Below are 19,756 nucleotides of genomic sequence, written 5' to 3'. Positions count from 1 at the left end.
TCAAGAACGGTGGAGACGGCCACAGTCTAATGGATTCGTCCTTTTCCAAACACTGATTATAGATATTTATCAATTACATTGATCTCTGGAGTACATGTATATACACAAAACAACAATAAACCTTTTGGGGGTTTCTGCAATAATTCTCAAAAATATTTCACAATACTGCTGTATGTACAATAACAGAATTTACATTGAAAAATTCTATTGTACCTATATTTTGAGTATCACTTCAGTCACCAGTTATCCTCAACGCCATCAAGCTCACAAGAGATACTCACGTGCCGTTACAGATCTAATGACCTCATGTTCAACTCCATACAAAGTACAGCAGCCTATTCAGTGCCTTCTGTCTCGGTACGGTTTCTGAAATATGTTCACACAACTGATGATCTCACATACAAAAATAGATGTTGTCTAGTCAGCTGACAACTTGATGTACAGTAACACAAAGCATCCACCTGCAAAAAACAACCAGGAAAACAAGTAATTGTTAAAATATTAGCTATATCCTTCCAACCCCCACGGGACGATAAAGAGCGCTGTTCCTTCTGCCCCACAGTAAAAGTAAACCTTTCTGCCAGTCCGGGCTTCAGCATTCTTGTGTAACATGTCATCAGTTTTGAAACAACAGAAGGTAATTGAGAAAGAGCCGCAGGCAGAATAAGAAATATTAGCGCTACAAACCAAACAACAATCTGAAACCAAAGCGGGACAAAACCATACAAAAACATCACTAGGTAGATATCTTCTTTTTTTCTATTTTTTTTTCCTTCAGGGAGTTTACAGTGAAGAAAGTGAAAAGGAGAATGGCTGTTACTACATGAGCTCCCCACAGTCCGGATGAGAGGTCAAACTGCATTTGAGTGCACTTAAGGCAGGTAGGCGATTCCAATGCTGTCTGTGTGGGCTCCTCGACCGGTCACTGAGCAGTTGGGGCGGATGGGTGGGGGGCGTGTGGGCTCGACAGTGTCGTCAGGCGCAACAAAAATTGCCACTGCAGCTGTCCAGGTTCAGCCCTCACTGCTCAACATGGTCTGACAACCATACACAGAGAAGGAAAATGACGGCGAGAGAGTGGTGTTGGTGTTAGTTTGGAGTCCAGCAGGTGTGAAGTGGACAGTTCTTCATTCTCCGTGAACATGAAAGCTGACAGGTGTGGGGCCTGTCTGTCAACTGTCCTCAGTTTGCCTTCAGACTCCCAAACACCTTCATTCCTCTCGAGATATCTTTGTCACACAGAAGAGACAAATAGAGACGTCTTCAACAAAGACTCAACTTAAAGCACTTAAACATTAGCCAGGATTGCAGCTGGTGCAATACAAGTAGGAACATCTCATCTGAATACATTCACGTGGGTTTCCATACGCATGGTACGGATGGGAAATCATCAGTGACTTAAGTTCGTGTCCCTTGAGATGCTGGTCCAAGAGGAGAGCTGCAAGTACACCAGCGATTTGCGACAGCCCAGCAGCAACACGTATTACAGTGCGCATTTGATATGATTCACTATTAAGGAGCACTTAACAGTGTTTTGAAAAAACATAATGGACGTAAGCCTTTGAAAACACTATAATGTAGCAAATTTATCAAAATAAGAATTCATATATATGAAGCATTTAAAGCAGAGAAGTCACCTCGCTGTGACTAATAACCTTCTGTAGTTTCCTCGTGTTGTGAAATGACATGAAAAGCAAAATTAAGGGAGTTCACAGCTTATACTGCACCTGGGATCATGTTGGTTATGATCGTGGTCGTCATGTTTCACAAAACCGTTTTCATATTATTCTCAAGTGGAAAAAAAAACATGCTCACAGACGAGTTGTACAATTGTGTACAATCAATATCAATTTTTGAACAGAAGTTAATTGATCCCATTGTTCAAGAGATATTTTTCTTTTAATTCTAAGAGGCCACACGAAGCAGCGGCAGCGGTTGTGCCTCAAACCGTAGCTTCAACCGTCTTCGCTCCTTCGTTCCTTTCCTTCATGTGCACTGAAGTTAAACCGCAGAACATGACAATCGAGCATGCTCCATTGCGTCACATTAGACTTGTTCTACTACCGCTTCCTTTTACTCAGTGCAAATGAAGGGAAGAAGAAAAGGAGAAGAAAGCTCTAACGTAAACTGAGCTGGAGTTTCAGATCACTGTGTCTCCTCGTGCTCCTCGCTGATGCACTGCTCCCAGGCATGTTTGCCCTGGTCCTCTCTGTGGCCATGAGGGGAATGGAAGATCCTGCGGGGGAGCGGGATGGGTTGAGGTGGCAGGTCCTCCTCAGGAATGCAGCCCTCTCTCAAGTAGGGTTTGGGGGGAACAGCTGGAGGCTGAGGTCTGCGGTAAGGGATGTGATGAGGGCCATGAGTAGGGGCGTGGTGGTGAGTTGGTGGCCCATGTGAGTGGCTGTCCAGCCCTGGGTGGGCATGAGCGTGAGGGTGCGGGTGGTTGTGCGGGTGTGACGCAGGGCTGCGGTAGTGGAAAGGGCGAACCGGGTCCATGGAGTCGATTTCTCCTCCGCCGTAGTGGATGTGCATGTAGGGAGACGCCATGTACTCGTCAGGTGGGGACCACAGGTGACTTGGAAGAGGCTCCAAGGCATCGTTCCTGATGGGTCCAGGATCAGGATACTGACCCCCAAAGTTACTCTCACTCAGGGAGGAGACACCGCTGCTGGCGCTGCCTGATAGAGTGGAGTTACTGCCTCCCAAAGCAGACTGAGGACTGGTAGGAGAGCCAGGGATTGGGTGGAGAGGAGACTAGAGAAAGAGAAAGAGAAAGAGAGAGGATGTCATGGGTGTCTTTTTTTAAAGTAATGTTGTTTACATTTAACGTTTACATTTCGGCTTGATATCTCTTTTAACTTTTTCCCTCTTGGGTGCTTTTTAGAGCTGTTGTCAAATTTCATCTTAATGGGGAAAAGAGTAAAGATGATATCTAAAAGTGGATCGAGGATAGGAGAAACCTCAAATAATCAAAAGATCAAAATAAACAAAGTAAACATTTGCCAGTGTTGAAAGTCATGCGTCCTGAACAAAGCAGGTGTGGTAGCAGGGTGTGGTCTTTGGCTCAGATGCAGGGGAGGGGTGGAGTAGAAGGTTTAGAAGACCGTGCCAAGAGAGGCTGGCTGGAAACTGTCAGTCCTTATCTAATCATGTCTCTTCTACTTATGCAGTAGCGCACTGAGACTGAGGTGACTGCACAGAACTTGGTTTGGCAGCCAGAAATCTACAGCGGCTGGCGCCCTGAAAAAGCTCCGGCTCTGTCTGAAAAGACGGTGATAAAAGTGTGTAAATAATAAAGAAACCAAGCACACTAGTCACCATATCTGACAGTGTGTGCGTTAATGTCCCTAATGTGGCAGGGTTTTTGCTACAACAGGCAAATACAAAATTATAAATTCAAAGTGGATGATGTTTTTCTTAAGCTTGTACCTTTCGGAGGGAACGGACAGGCAGGGCAGGAGGAGGGTCGCTGTTCTGTTGGTGAAATGCATCACAGTGCATCAGGAAATGTCCTGTGAAGAGAAGTTCAAGTCAGGAAAAGGAATAAAAAAATAAAAGCCCACAAAGTCCAGATCATTATAGACAATGAGGAGTAGTACCCTAACCAAACAGATTCCCTGAAATCCTCGATAAGCATAACTGTGAAGTAAAATGAAATAGTACCTGGTGGGAAGGACCTGGGTGGGACAGGGGGCATTATTACCCCTCCGGTAGAAGCTGGCATGTAGGTCATCTGCTCCCTGTTCTCCCCATCCAGACTCCAGCTACTGGGAGTGTTGGGAAAGACTGAAAGGGAATACAAAAACTTTTTTTTAAGACAGCACAAACATCTTATGCACCAAAATAGCTAGTTTGCTGCTCATATATGTTACCTTTCTCTGGTAGCGTCATATGAACATCAGTACAAGGCTTACAGGGGCTAACTTGCTGAAGTAAGGCACGCTGCATGTGGTTGTTCTGGAAAAAATAAAATGAAGCAAAAGAACAAAATGAATCAGAAACACAGAAACAGAACACATTTTTGTTTGTATATTCATTCAGCATTACGGGACTGCAGATTTCCCCCACCTGCCCATTCTCTGCCATGTTGTAGTACATGGAGTTGTTGGCTCTCTCGCGATGAGACGGCAACAGAATCATCACTTCTCGGTTGTGTTTGGCCTTATCGGGTAAGGATGGAGAGCCTGGACAAAAGAAAAGACGCGCAAGTAAACGATTTCTATTTGCAAATAAGTAAGAGACAAAGATGTTTGTTGTCATAAAAGTGCAGAATTTTGCAGCCTTGTTACTTTCTAGTGTTGCTTATTTATGTGAGCATCTTATTACAGGATGGTTAGTATGGGTAATATACAGTAGTAACTATCAGATGTGACTTTCTGCTTTGTTCCTCACCTCTGGCACTTGAGGGGGCAGAGTTAATAATCTGGGAAGAGTTGGAGCGGATTGAGCTCAGGCTGGAGGACGAAGGGCTTGGCTGCAAAACAAAACTTTTATTTGTCTTTTGTGCTTTTGTACTCTGTAGAATAAACCAATGATTAATGCTGTGAAAAGAAAAGTTCATCAAAACAATAACAATTAAGTGAAAGAGTTAGATTATAGTTTACATCCTCAAAAGATCGGATCTCATGTGAGTTGCACTCTGTAAAGAACGCAAATTATTACAAGCTGAAGCACATTCCCACCAGTATTTGTTCGTTTTTACGTCATCCAACTCCTACCTGCATGTGTAATGCCTCCTCAGGGTGCTCCCCCATCAGGCCGTCGGTCATGATGACGAGGTTTCCTGCCTCACTCGATGTGTGAGAGGACAGGGAGGAGGACGAGTGTCGGATCGAGCCCTGCAGGTTTAGAGGACTGCAGGACAGACATAACGGTTGAGATCACTGAAACATTTATCTCTGTGTTTGTTTAATCATTTTGCATTTTTATGCCTCTTTTACAGCCTGTACAGATTTATTTCAGAGGGCATTTGGTGTTAATTTCAAGAGTTTGGCTCATACTGCATTGTAGATTCACATCACGGTCATAACATAGCGCATAAATTCATACAGCTGCCCTGGGTATTGTTTTGAAGGTTTGGAAATTATGAGGCTAAAACACCAAATGAATCTCTAAGCTAGCTTAGAAGAGCACCACGACTGACCTGTGTCTGTGCATGAGCCGCACGCTCTCAGGGCTCATGTGGCTGTGGGAGGAGAGGATGCCTCTGGGAGAATTAACCCCTGGGCACCCCGCAGGTCCAAATCGATCCACGCCAGGCAGACCCTGCTGGGACCCAACCATATACTGCTCTGAATATTTACACTGCTCACGCATACACTTACTTATAAACTTAATGCACTGAAACACACTTGGCGTATAGTTTGAGTCACGTGTCACTCTACTCACGTGGTGTAAGCCTGTTCTCATCATGTGGAACTGGTCCACAAGCTTTTTGTGCAGAGGACGCATCTCTGGATGCACCAGTTTCTCGTGAACAGCCAGCCCTACTCCGAGAATGTGCACCTGATGATGAAATCAGAGGAATCAATAGTGACCTGAAGGTTTCATAACCATATGTTATGGTTAACATACAGTTAACGTATATTTTGAACTTTTTAAACCCAGCCTGACTTGTTCCTGCATTAGATCCTTCAGATGTGAGATCCTCTCTGTATCCTCTGGGTGACTGCTGATGTAGTCTTTATCAAAGAACGCCTGTGGTAGAGGGTGAGGCAAAAAATAAAGATCTCTCTCACAACGCCAATTCATCATTCATCATTTCTGCCATCCTCTCTCCCCTCTCCCTCAGCCCTACAGCAGTACCTCCTGATATCTGGCAATGCCTCCATTCACAGCAGCATCTATGACCCCATTGAGGCACATGCTGAGCGGGTTGATGTTCCCATGATGCTGCCTGTGCTGGTACTGGCTAATCAAAGTCCGCAGCTCCTGGGTCTTATTCTCCACCACGTAAATAGCGTTCTCCAGAGGGCTGACCTCCACCTTGAAATAAATACAGATATTTACTCTGAGCTTTGATGAAAGAGGAGATGGCCTTTAAATGTTAACAGAAAACTGGCCTTTAGGTAATGTGTACGATACAAGGTGAGTGAGAGAACGTTTGAGCTCCTTACCACTTCTCTCCTTTCGACCTCTGCCCAACGGGAGATACCAGGGAGAGGACGCAAGAGGATCAAGGTTGTTCTCTCAATCCACAGACTCTGTTAAACATGTGGACAAAGAAGCCATCTCATATTAGCCACATCTGCTAGACTAATATAAAAGAAAACCGAGTGGAGACCCGACAGTGTATAAGAGATACTGGGCTGGCAAACTATTCAGCACCGTGTTGTAGAGTACGATATAGGTCATTTCAGACTAGTGAGAATTCCTGTGTGGTGTGGTTCTGAATTTGGGTTACTGTGTCAGGACAAACAGCATCATACCTACAAGTCTCTTAAGCCCTGAAGGTTGTAGGGATTTGAGCATTGTTAGCATCGAGATAGAAATGGCAGGTAAAATAACAACAATAAAAACAACAGCAGCAAAAGTTAAACAACTGTATTAATTTACTGACTGTTAAAGTTATAATTTAAGGGAAATTGATTTCTTCTTTTCTTTTTATCTTACCTTATGTACATGTAGTATCCAGTATTACAGTACTCACAGTCAGAGTATTCTGGTTGTGTTATGCACATGTAAACATCTTATTTTGAGAAAACAGAATTTTGCAGTATAGAAAATACCTTCTTTAAATTCCTTTTTTGGTACAGATAGCCTCTTATAATCTGATACTGTTATGATCCTGTTTGGTGATAATAAGATCCCGAATGTTGTGTTTCAAACTTAGTTGAAATAAATCTGAAAGATTAAGTGAAATAAGATTAAGTGGTTAGGACTTTAAATATATCATGAAATTATTAACTTGATACAATGAATGCTTTTCACCACCTGTCAAGATGACTTTCTTCTTTTATTATTGTTGTATTAAGCCAATACATAGGCTGAACGGCCACTTTGTTAGGCACACATGCTAAAGTGTTCATTTAAGCAAAATGAGCTACTGAAGTTTAAACCAAGCATCAGGATGGGGGAGAAAGATGATTTAAGTGACTTTGTAATAGTCTTTGGTGCCAAATGGGTTGGCCTGACTATTTCAGAAACTGCCGATCTAAATATCAGACCATTATTCATCACTGACTTTTTTTTACCACGGCCTCTGTGCGCTGTTACATTTCGCTTCATCGTTTGATGGTGACATTTCGCCCTGGCTGGGAGTCAAAAAGGAACAGAGCAGCTATGGTTCAGAAAGTAAATAAGACTGGCGTGGGAAAAGACATTTCCAGCAGATACATTCAAACAGATTTTGAGGTTATTAAGAATTTATTTCCCAAATGTATGAAGAGAATTATATCCAAAGGAGCTGCTGGGTTTCAGCACATTTTAAACCGTTACTGTGTCACATGCTGCACTGAGTGATCTGAAAATGTTAAGAAGGAACCAAATTCATACATAAGATAGGCAGGCAGTTTCATCGTTGTATCATTTGCTGTATATCATTCAGGAAAGGCTATCATGTCAAGGTGGGTCAAAATCTCTGAGGTATGTTATTGAATTTATGCCACAAAGAATTAAAGCAGCTCTGAAGGCCTGGTACTAACGAGATGTACTTAATAAAGTGGCTGATGAGTGTATATTTATTTGTATCTATATATGTTATGTGCCTATAATTATTTCATGCTAGTGCAGTTTTGCTTTTCCTCTTCACGCATTATTCAATTTTGCAGTGATTACGACTGATGTGGTCACATTTTATTCAGTGACTGTTGCTACACAAGCGAGTCATATTTGAATGAAAACCTGATATTACAAACTCAATTTACTCCACACAGAAGAACTATTAAACCAGAATGTGTCTCAAATAATAATGCGGCAAATGTGACAATATTGACTTTAGCTGACCAGATTTAATACTAAAAATCTTATTAACACTTGGTTTAACTTTGTTGCAATTTTTTCTCATAGCTCATAATAAAGTAAATCTAATTATATTTATCTTCAATTACGTAGCAGAGAAATTTAAAGGCATTAAAGGGCTTTAAAGGCGTTATTGTCTAAGAGCTGTAGGCACTCCCCTGTGGCCACCTTAAGTGTTGCACTTGCTTACGTCACCTATACCTGCTTATGTCTCTTAAATGAAAAAATGTCTGCATAATTACACTGCAATTTCCACAGAGTTGGATCCGTTTCATTGTTTTATAATAGCGTTTTATAATAGCGTTACAGCCATATTCAGTATTTTCATGTAAAAAAAACTAAACAGTGAGTCAGAAATGGGCTGAGCTGGCACTGCGGGCTCAACGTACCCTGAACTCATTCTCGCGGTCCTTGGGCCCCTTGTGGAAAGGTCTGTCATAGTGGAAGCGGCTGACATTGTTTATGCGGTAGAAACTCTTGATCCTCTCAGGCACACGTTCCAGCTGAGGCACATCAGAAATGTCTGACACTGGAGTCACCGCATAGATCTGCAAGTCTAGAAGCCAAGTGTCAAGGAAGTGACAGACAAAGTCCGACATACATGCATATTCACTGAGGAGGAAGAGCAGAGGGGATGTTCAAAAGAAATACTTAGACAGAGCTTTAGTTTTTCCTGTGTGACCCTGGAAATCAACTTCAGTGTTTAGTTCAGTATTTAATCTGTAATAATCTCTAATAACAACACTCAAATGCTTAGCAGAGTAATCAAAAGCCAATAAAATGCACAACACGTGGAGCAATCGCTCTGCTTTTCAAGTCATTAAATCTACCAGGCAAAAATGCAAAATAAATCTGGTTACTGCTTTTCGAATGACTCAATGCAATATGAACATCTGCGGACTGATGTTGTAATGGTCTCTCACTCTAAAGAAAAAATAATGAAGTCGTTTTAGCCATAGTGAAACTGCCAGGATACACTGAGCGTCACTTTGCAGGATGGTGTCGTCTGGAATGTTTGGATGCTGCATGGCGATGGCTTGCGGAAATTCCCCCAGCATCCTTTGCTGAAAGTCCTCCAGCCGTTCATAGTCATACCCACGACAGACAAACTCCTTGTTCTGGAGAAAGAGAAAAGACATAAGACCGAAATGTTGCTGAGAATCTGCTGCAAATGATTCTCAGAGTTTAAGTGAGGCATTCCTCTGGACATTGCTTAATTCTTTCAAGTACTGTCTGATTTACTATTAAATTTAGGTGGTATTGCACAAATAAATTACATTTCAAGAAAGGGCGTATGGTTGGATTTCCAGTGCACTCGTCAGACTATAAATATATAATCTGAAGTTTGTAGAGTCAAACTGAATGGATAGATGCTTCATTTTATACATCAGTGACAAGTGGACTGAGAACGTCTTAATTTAAAGATTAAGAGGCTGAATACTTGTGTCCGTATAGTTTATGTGCAGCAGTAGATAGGCGACTAACTGAAAAGCATACAGTGGTTTTTCAGTTAGTGGACTATCTACTAACTAAAACCAAGCGCAGACCTAACTCTTTATAGCTACTGAACATTGAAGTAAGCAAATTACAAAATTAACCACATTTGTGGAAGAATGGGTTGTTCTAATGAACTCACTGAATTTGAGTGAGTGTGGTACAATAATAGGACGTCGCTGGTAAGACAAGTGAGTTTGTGAAATGCCTTCCTTCGTAGATATTCCCCAATAAACTGTAAGTGGAAGCATTTAGGAACCACAGCAACTCAGCAAAGTTGCAGGCAACATAGTGGGGTCACCAAGTGTGTAAAATTCACCAGTGCTCTGCTGAGCTCCACACCTCGTCTGGCATTGATATTAACACAAAAACTGTGCATGGGAGTTTCATGCATGGATTTCAAGCTCCTGTAGGTGTAATGAATGAGTAGCCCAATACTTATGGTCTTTGTAGTGTATGAAAGAAGTGACAGGGAGCAAAGTAATAGGACAGACAACTAAACAAGCCTCTGTAAAGCCCTCAGGAATGAGAGATTTAGGTGATAATTCTAGGATAATTTTCACAGTGTTCTTTAATACATTCACAAAAAAACAAACAAAACAAAACAAAAAGATTATAGCTACTTTAACTAAGGGTAACAGGCAAGGCAATGAGTGCAAATAAATCTGTTGTCAGAGGACCGCACTGGGCAGACTTACTTAGATTAGAAGAAATTAATGCATCACCCTAAAATCTGCCAGGATGGCCATGACATATTTGGTAGTAATGGTTGGTAAACAATCTTACTTTTTAACTTCTCATCTTGCACAGCCTACTGCAGTTAAAGCAATGGTGGAAGTGCACATCTGAACACATGGGCAGGATTATATCTGTGTCAGACTGGATTTGGAAAGTCCTACCCTGAGGAAGAAAGGAAACTTCCTGCCATAGAAGCCCATTCGAAAGAACTCCGGTTCAATCCTCTGCTGTTCAATGATGTTGTCATAGTATGCTGCCTCCATTTTCTGTCACCGAATGAAAAAAATGCAAAAGAGTCATGATGAATAATCGAGCAATCACACACATTACTGAGCTGACTCCATTTTCTTGGGAGTGTGGGCGTGCACAGGTAATTAGGACATTGTGTTTGCCGCTGTGCACGCGTCACACCAAATAACAGAGCATGATGATAACGGAGGAAGCTGTCAACACTACCACCTTCTTCATCACAAAGGATGCTTGTTTGTTAATAAAAGCAGAAATGAGGAACATGCGGGACTTACCCGTATCCAGCTGAGGCTCTGATAATCATATAGAGTCTCATACTGGAAAGCTAGCTCCCGGCAAAGAGAGATTCCATATTCCCAGCACTGCAAAGTCATAAAATGAAGCTGAATGAGAATAAATCTTGATTTATCCTTAATAATCAAGAGAAATGTCATAACATTAAAAGTGTGTTTTGGGAAGGTTGTAGGTTATTAAGATTTTAAATGGAACAATTTCAGCATCTAAATTGTCAGATTAGTGCAAAGAGACCATTATGATTTCAGGTTTTCTTTTTCTTTTATTAATATTATTTTTTCCATTTCTCCATATAAGAGAGTTAATTGGTATGTGTGATAGAACGTGTTGCTGAGTCTGCTATCTACTGGCAGTTTTACCTTACATTCATCATTTTTCATTACCAGCAGCAGGAGCAGCTTTACTGAGATCTACACTGAAAAAAATTATCTGGTGGATTAAAAGAAATATGAAAAAAAAAGTATGAGTATTAGTTTTATGCAGTAAAGTTAGGATTAGTCAACTCTTATTTTCTATGTTATTATTGCAAAACTGTATTCGGTTAATTTAACTTTTTTATGTTTTTCATTCATGTGAAGACTTTTGAGTCATCTCATGTTAGACAATTCAAATTGCAATGATGTAAAAGCTGAAACTCTTACCGGGAGAACTGAACTGCAGCAAACTGCATATAATTTTAAACCACTTCGCCAAACTCTATTAAATCTGCTTTTTTCCTCATCTATCATTTTTTTTATTTCTTCATTTAACCTGTCATATTATTCCCACTGTTTCTTCAATTTCCTAATCCTTGTTTTATTTGTGTTTTTTAAGCTATTTATTTAATTATAATCTATTTGCTTTGCAAAGCCCTTTCTATTATTGTGTTATTGTAATTATGCTATGAATGTTTAATAGATACAATTTGTTGCTGCTAAATAAACTAGCATTATTAGTCACATTTCTTTTCAGAGCGGTGTATGAAAGTGAAGGTGGTTAGCATAGTTTATTTTAAATGTGTTACAAAATACATTTAAAATGTGTTAAAATTGTGCTTAAACGAGAGGAAAAGACGAGCATAGTATTAAAGATCTAAAAACGTAACCTCGCTTAGCTGTTTTCTCTCTGATTCATACACAGTAGAAACATTTTTCTAAGTCTCATCATTTATTTCACAAGCTTTCCTTTAAACAGATACAGATTTCTGTTCGCCGTGTATGAACTGTAACAAATGCAGCAGCAGGTAAAGAACAGCTTCCCTTTTTAAACGAGAGCAGCAATAACACTGATTTAATGAAGGAGGCCACTTTTATTTCTTTCTCAGCTGCTCCCAGAGTCCAGAGGGCATTGTCCTCTCCAAAGCAGCAACACCAGTCAACTAATCCAATTTGGTGGATGAATACCAGCCAGGGAGGAATGATTCTGGGAAGCAAATCACATTTGAACAGAAATCTGACCCTCGCTGCTGCGTGCAAAGGCAGCATGTTTGTATTTGTATTATGATAGTCTGTGTTTACTTTAGCACAGAGAACTCTTAACTTAATTTAACTGGTTTTAGTTGCAATGATTTTCCACATATGATGATTGGGTTGCACAGTAAACAGTAAAAAGATGTAACAACTGAAGATTGCATAGAATAGTAGAACAGTAGCTCCACTACCCACCTAACACAGCATTAATGCTCTACAGAAATATTCATAAAGAGCCTATACTGGTAATAATAACACAATTACAGTTTAAAATGCTAATAAGTAATGAAATTACATTTTAAAGCTTTTATACAGCATGGTTTTACACTGCAGGGTTGGGTGAAGGGTTAGTGCTTCTTTCGCCCCTCTGAATTCTAGTTTAACAGAAGCATGCAGGACTAACTTGTGAAAAATAAGAGGAGATATGCAATTACTGGGGCTGGCAAAAGATGTAAAACACACTAAAAACTTGGGAAAAACATTGAATAGAAGCACTACAAGACTCTGACTCACTCCCAGATTTAATGAGGGAGAAATCTGATTATACTTGGGAGCAGCTGCACTGCAGATGAGAACAAACAGCCCTTTGAACAAAAAGCAAAAAAAAAAAGCTATAAAATTGAATGTCGCTTTCATTTATCTAAGTTGATTTAGCTTCAAATGTGACTTGTCCAGCACGACCTAGTAATATCAATCCATCACTATAAAGTTAACTCAGCCTTTACTTCATTTCCTCATTTGACTCGCTGCTGGAGGCTCCGCTGCAGTGCAGTCAGAGGTTAGCACAGGTCAGAAATTACAGGCCTTTAACATTTGCATGAAACACTGGATTTAAGTCAGCGGAAACAGGAGCAGGAGACAAAGGAAAGGTATAAAAAATATTCACTTGCCTTGCCCTTGTTGAAGTAGTGGAGGATTTTACGACTCAGGTTCTCTTTACGTTGCCATTCGCTCTGACAGGGATAGTGAAGAAAATCCCTTAGGGGCCGGTCCTCCCACTGTAACAGCTCCCAGTACAGCAGGAGGGTGAAGGCTGCCTCTGTTGTCAAGAGGGTATGAAAAAAAATTGAGATTACCTTCTATAAAAGTAAAAACCCAAAGGCTTTAGGCACAGTTACATTTTTTTGTCCAGTTTTTGTGAACAGATGATGTATGACATAAAACAGTCGGATGAACCTAAGCTCCCCTGATAATCATGGTTTTGTTTAAAAGCAGTCAGACTACAGGGAGCATCTGCACAGTTAACACCATATCAGACCTATAATATAGTTTTGACTGAAGCTGACTAATCATGGGCATGGATGTCATGGCAACTTTGGGATTTAATGGTTTCTTTGAATCATTCTTTTTTCCAGGGTTTACTAATTGCGCAGCATACAACATGTTTAATGAGTTTAAAAAAAACAAATCAAGAATTGTGTGCACAAGTTTGAATTCATTTTGTTTTTTGTTTTTTTGTTTTTTGTTTTTTTTTTTCTAAATGACATCAGAAACAGCAGTATGCGACATTACGTGATGGCAGAGCTTCAGTTCATCCTTTGTCATTTTTTTTTTTTTTTTTTTTTCAAAAAAGTTTGAATTCATTTTGGATTTTCTCTAATTCAAGCAAGACCAAAAGTATATTCATAGGCTGAAATACACCTCTGCTAATATTTGGTAAATGTAATTCTAGTTGGACCCTTCTTCTTGGCAGAATGGCAGAGACCATTTAAATTGGTTGGCTTCCTGGCACAGATCTGGCTTTTAAGGGTAATCAATTAATTTTTTAGGAAGTTTAATGTTAGCCTGCTTTATCCATTCCAAAACCAATACTCATGTGTGTTTGGGATCATTGTCCTGTTGGAATAACCAATTATGTCCAAGTTGATTTGAGGTGAGGTTGCTATTTCATTCATTTTGTCTAATGTAACAGTACCACTGGCAGTAAAACAGCCTCAGAGCATGATGCCACCACAACCATGCTTGGCGTTGTAGTGTTCTTAGGTCTGAAGCCTCACCTTTACTTGTCCAAACATGTCTCTTGTCATTGTAGCCAATTGTAGCTTGTAGATTGGAGATCAATTTTTGTCTCAACTGACCATAAACCTTTTCTCTAGAAGGCGTTTGGCCTCTCCGTGTGGGCAGTTTCAGATTTCGGCTGCATATTGAATTGTTTAGTCGTGTCCAATAAGTCAATTGTGATCACTGAGGAGAAGTTAATAGGCCTCGGTCTTGTTGAGTTAAAAGACATCGTAGAATCTTCTGCATCACTTATTAAATAACTAAGTCTGTACATATATATATATATATATATATATATATATATATATATATATATATATATATATATATATATATATATATATATAAAAAAAAAACACCCAGCACGCCCCTGCGGGCGGTTTATCCTTCAAGCTCGGGTCCTCTACCAGAGGCCTGGGAGCTTGAGGGTCCTGCGCAGTATCTTAGCTGTTCCCAGGACTGCGCTCTTCTGGACAGAGATCTCCGATGTTATTCCCGGGATCTGCTGGAGCCACTCGCCTAGCTTGGGAGTCACCGCACCTAGTGCTCCGATTACCACGGGGACCACCGTTACCTTCACCCTCCACATCCTCTCCAGCTCTTCTCTGAGCCCTTGGTATTTCTCCAGCTTCTCGTGTTCCTTCTTCCTGATATTGCTGTCATTCGGAACCGCTACATCGATCACTACGGCCGTCTTCTTCTGTTTGTCTACCACCACTATGTCCGGTTGGTTAGCCACCACCATTTTGTCCGTCTGTATCTGGAAGTCCCACAGGATCTTAGCTCGGTCATTCTCCACCACCCTTGGGGGCATCTCCCATTTTGACCTCGGGACTTCCAGGTTATACTCGGCACAGATGTTCCTGTACACTATGCCGGCCACTTGGTTATGGCGTTCCATGTATGCCTTGCCTGCTAGCATCTTGCACCCTGCTGTTATGTGCTGGATTGTCTCTGGGGCATCTTTACACAGCCTGCACCTGGGGTCTTGCCTGGTGTGATAGACCCCAGCCTCTATGGATCTTGTGCTCAGAGCTTGTTCTTGTGCTGCCATGATTAGTGCCTCTGTGCTGTCTTTCAGTCCAGCTTTGTCCAGCCACTGGTAGGATTTCTGGATATCAGCCACCTCCTCTATCTGCCGGTGGTACATACCGTGCAGGGGCCTGTCCTTCCATGATGGTTCCTCGTCTCCCTCCTCTTTCTTGGGTTTCTGCTGCCTGAGGTATTCACTGAGCACTCGGTCAGTTGGGGCCATCTTCCCAATGTATTCTTGGATGTTCCTTGTCTCATCCTGGACTGTGGTGCTGACACTCACCAGTCCCCGGCCCCCTTCCTTCCGCTTAGCGTACAGCCTCAGGGTGCTGGACTTGGGGTGAAACCCTCCATGCATGGTCAGGAGCTTTCTTGTCTTTATGTCAGTGGCTTCTATCTCCTCCTTTGGCCAGCCTATTACCCCAGCAGGGTACCTGATCACGGGCAGGGCGTATGTGTTGATGGCCCGGATCTTGTTCTTACCATTCAGCTGACTCCTCAGGACTTGCCTGACCCTCTGCAGGTACTTGGTGGTTGCAGCCTTTCTAGCGGCCTCTTCATGGTTCCCATTTGCCTGCGGGATCCCCAGGTACTTGTAACTGTCCTCTATGTCTGCAATGTTGCCTTCTGGTAGTTCAATCCCCTCAGTTCTGACTACCTTCCCTCTCTTTGTTACCATCCGACTACACTTCTCCAGTCCGAACGACATTCCAATGTCATTGCTGTATAGCCTGGTAGTGTGGATCAGTGAATCGATGTCTCGTTCACTCTTGGCATACAGCTTGATGTATGTACAACTGCTCCGTTCCGTAGTCGGTATCCGTAGCCAGTCTTGTTAATGATCTCACTGAGGGGGTTCAGGCCTATGCAGAACAGCAGTGGGGACAGAGCATCTCCTTGGTAGATCCCGCACTTGATGGTAACTTGTGCTATGGGCTTGGAGTTGGCCTCTAGTGTTGTACGCCACATCCCCATTGAGTTCCTGATGAAGGCTCTTAGGGTCCCATTGATCTTGTACAATTCTAGGCATTCCAGTATCCAGCTGTGGGGCATTGAGTCATAGGCCTTCTTGTAATCAATCCAGGCAGTGCACAGGTTGGTCAGTCTGGTCTTGCAGTCTCGGCTGATTGTTCTGTCTACCAGTAGCTGGTGTTTTGCGCCTCTGGTATTCTTGCCAATTCCTTTCTGTGTCCCGCTCATGTATTGACCCATGTGCCTGTTCATCTTAGCCGATATGATGCCTGACAGGAGCTTCCATGTAGTACTGAGGCAGGTTATTGGTCGGTAGTTGGAGGGGACCGGTCCCTTCTTGGGGTCCTTGGGGATCAGGACCGTCCGGCCTTCAGTTAGCCATTCCGGGTGTCTCTCGTTAACTAGCAGCTGGTTCATTTGTGCTGCCAGACGCTCGTGGAGTGCAGTCAGCTTCTTCAGCCAGTAGGCGTGAACCATGTCGGGCCCTGGTGCTGTCCAACTCTTCATACTGGAGACCCTTTCTTGGATATCTGCCACTGTGATGGTTACTGGACCCTGTTCAGGGAGGTCGCTGTGGTCTGCCCTCAGATCCACTAGCCACTGAGCATTGCCGTTATGGGTTGCATCCTTCTCCCGTATGCTCTTCCAGTATTGCTCCGTCTCCAGCCTTGGTGGTGCTGTTCTCTTATTGTTCCCTTGCCACTGAGAGTACACCTTTGCTGGTTCTGTGGAGAACAGCTGGTTTATTCTCCTGCCTTCTATCTCTCTGGTGTACCTCCTCAAGCGGCTGGCCAAGGCTGTGAGTCTTTGCTTGGCAGTTTCCAAGGCCTCAGGTATGGACAGCTTGCTGTATTTCTTAGGCACCTTATTCGTCGCACCTTTCTGCAACTCCGTTAGTTGGCTAACCTCCCTCCGTGCTACTTTGATCTTGCCCTCTAGCCTCCTTCTCCATGGAGGGTACTGCCCCTTGTGGCTGTTCAACTTGTAGCCAAGCATCTCACTGATCACTGCTGCCGTATTGTAGATCAGCTTGTTAGTGTCGGTAATCGTGGTTGTAGGTATTGCCCGTAGTGCTGCATTAACATCATCTAGCAGACCTTCTGAGGGTACTTCACGTAATCTTGGTAACCGGCTACGGGGGATCCAGGTTTCAAGCTTGGCCATGATCCTATTTTTCAGGTCAGTTCCTCTCGCACTCAACGATCCTTCTCCTATCGCACTTGGGGCTATGTACCCAATCTCGGGTGGGGGTGATGATATCTCCCCCCTGACCTGGCGTCCTGACTCCTCCTTGCCGTAGCATTTGTGTTGTACCTCGTCAATCTCTAGCTGTGAGAGCAGTCCCTTCTTTCGAATGTTGGAACACTGAGCTACTAGTTGTTTCGCCGTCATTGTGGATGTTGGGTATCAGCAGCTGGATAGCGTAGTGGTTAGACTACACGCCTTTGGAACAGAGGATCGCAAGTTCGATTCCTGCCTGGGGCGTCTGTATCCAGTAAGGGTCCTAAGGCTAGACCCCCTATGCTAAGCAAGCCTACCGCAGACATGAGCGAGACAGATAAATATGAAGGCATGCCGGCTCGGACGTCGCCCGGATCAACAAGGTCCGCGTCAGGTGTTGAGGAACCAGGGCACCCTGACGAAAAGTGGGCTACTGGAACAAGAAGGCATCGGTGGGCAAGGGACGAAAACAGGGTGTTGTTGGAATGCTACTACGCAAGTAACCCCGGCGGAAGGGGCTACATGAATAGGATGAGGGACCTATGGATTCTTCGATACCCAACATCCACAATATATATATATATATATATATGTAGGCGAGTGGCTCCAGCAGGTCCCGGGAATAACATCGGAGATCTCTGTCCAGAAGAGCGCAGTCCTGGGAACAGCTAAGATACTGCGTAGGACCCTCAAGCTCCCAGGCCTCTGGTAGAGGACCCGAGCTTGAAGGATAAACCGCCCGCAGGGGCGTGCTGGGTGTTTTTATATATATATATGTATATATGTATGTATATATATATATATATATATATGTATATATATATGTATATATATATGTATATGTATATGTACATATATGTATGTATATATATATATATATATATATATATATATATATATATATATATATATATATATATATATATTAGCCAGTATTTATACTTTTTTAAGTATGAAATGAACAACTCTCTGTTTATTTTTCTGACCGTGAGGAGTATAAAAAAATTTTATTAAACTAAACAAATAGATAGTGAGTTGTCTCCACTATGGACTCTTTGTTAATTGTGAAAAAGTCAACACACTTTGGTAGGTGTAATGTCACATAAAGTACAACTGAAATTATTAGTTCAAAAAGATTTTCAGTTGTTACAATTTGCTGATTTTTGTCTTATGAAATGATAAACTAAGTTTCCTTGAGTTTCTGAGTGTTGGTTGGACTATTTGAATTTTCAACCAACACTAGACTTCCACTAAAATCCATTTTATGCTGATTATCCTTTGTGTCCAAAGAAGACTTTTTACATAATGAATGATTAATCTGGTAAACACATAAATTGGCAGATTAACTGATAATAAAAAAAAAAAAGTAAGTGTTCCAGCACTACGAACCCACTGTACCCGCTGATCCCACCTTTGAATTGAATCATATTTTGGAAAAAAAAGCAAAGTTTTTTAATGTTGGTTCTGATTCACACAATAACCACATGTGCAATCACACCCAACTCTGCTGGACACTTAAATGTGTTTTGGTCATTTTCCCAGCTGCCTGTTGTTTGTTTTACATAAGCGGCAATGAATAAGATTGAATTCAATTAGTCACATTTGGCTACATTTATGCGCACACAATAACACCACTGCTGATAATGTGAGATAATGTGAGTAAAGCTTTACTCACACAAGCCATTTACACAGTAAGATTACGCGACAACTTCCCCTGATTTCTGCTTTATGTGACTAAAGTGACATTACCGCATCGTAAATGTACTGTAAAGCCCCTTCTTCTCCAAATAAAATGGATAAATGTGATATAAATCTCACATTTACAACTTACATAAAAAAGCTGGCTGTACAACCGCCATGCAATAGTTTGACTTCTTAATGTTAAGCTAACAGCACATAATTATCTCTACCTGATATTAAGCTATCTATTTAACCATGGGTGTCGTTACACTTGTGTGATGTCTCTGTTTTTAGCACACCATTAGTTTCTCTATTATCTTCTTCATCTGCAGCCCAACAAAGAATCCAGTCAGCTGTAGTGAAGTTTCCCCCAGTTTGAATAGGACGATCCCCGAGTGTCAGATGCTGAAAGCTGACTTACTGCAGCTACCTGCTCAATAGCTCATTCTTCTTAGGCAACAAAAAACCCCAACTATGTGAAGCAAAGCTAGTAAGTATGTAAAGTCTCATGTGCAGGAGTAATAAATCAACTGGAGCATGAAGGAGACGTCCATCAAAGGGTATGCACATGTACACGCTCTCCTGAACATGAAGTCAAACTGAATTTCACCAGGAACAATTCACTTGTGTGTGTGGCTAAAAACTGTGGGGGTAGTGCTAGCAGGCTA

The 19,756-nt window shown here is 42.0% G+C and overlaps 1 protein-coding gene across 2 annotated transcripts in view; it reads right to left on the bottom strand.

Annotated features, from left to right (window-relative positions):
• Positions 1–2,145: 2,145 nt before the first annotated feature.
• The window catches only part of LOC146611085 (dedicator of cytokinesis protein 3-like), a 51,986-nt gene continuing 34,375 nt past the window's right edge, over positions 2,146–19,756 (bottom strand). For both annotated transcript variants that reach the window (XM_085345546.1, XM_085345547.1), the window contains exons 38-54: positions 13,073–13,221; positions 10,716–10,802; positions 10,353–10,457; positions 8,936–9,077; positions 8,349–8,515; positions 6,117–6,203; positions 5,806–5,985; positions 5,614–5,697; positions 5,389–5,505; positions 5,144–5,286; positions 4,719–4,854; positions 4,393–4,474; positions 4,069–4,184; positions 3,873–3,957; positions 3,664–3,786; positions 3,430–3,512; positions 2,146–2,754 (exon numbers count right to left, since the gene is read on the bottom strand). In XM_085345546.1, coding sequence (XP_085201672.1) covers positions 2,146–2,754; positions 3,430–3,512; positions 3,664–3,786; positions 3,873–3,957; positions 4,069–4,184; positions 4,393–4,474; positions 4,719–4,854; positions 5,144–5,286; positions 5,389–5,505; positions 5,614–5,697; positions 5,806–5,985; positions 6,117–6,203; positions 8,349–8,515; positions 8,936–9,077; positions 10,353–10,457; positions 10,716–10,802; positions 13,073–13,221 — 2,495 coding nt within the window. The remainder of the gene's footprint in view (positions 2,755–3,429; positions 3,513–3,663; positions 3,787–3,872; positions 3,958–4,068; positions 4,185–4,392; positions 4,475–4,718; positions 4,855–5,143; positions 5,287–5,388; positions 5,506–5,613; positions 5,698–5,805; positions 5,986–6,116; positions 6,204–8,348; positions 8,516–8,935; positions 9,078–10,352; positions 10,458–10,715; positions 10,803–13,072; positions 13,222–19,756) is intronic.

The sequence above is a fragment of the Diplotaxodon limnothrissa genome, linkage group LG20 (genome assembly GCF_057381915.1).
Source record: "Diplotaxodon limnothrissa isolate DT_005_m linkage group LG20, D_limnothrissa_male_GT1.1, whole genome shotgun sequence".
Lineage (NCBI taxonomy): Eukaryota > Metazoa > Chordata > Actinopteri > Cichliformes > Cichlidae > Diplotaxodon > Diplotaxodon limnothrissa.
The sequence above is the reverse complement of the archived record's forward strand: the minus strand, read 5'-3'. Positions and strand labels throughout refer to the sequence as shown.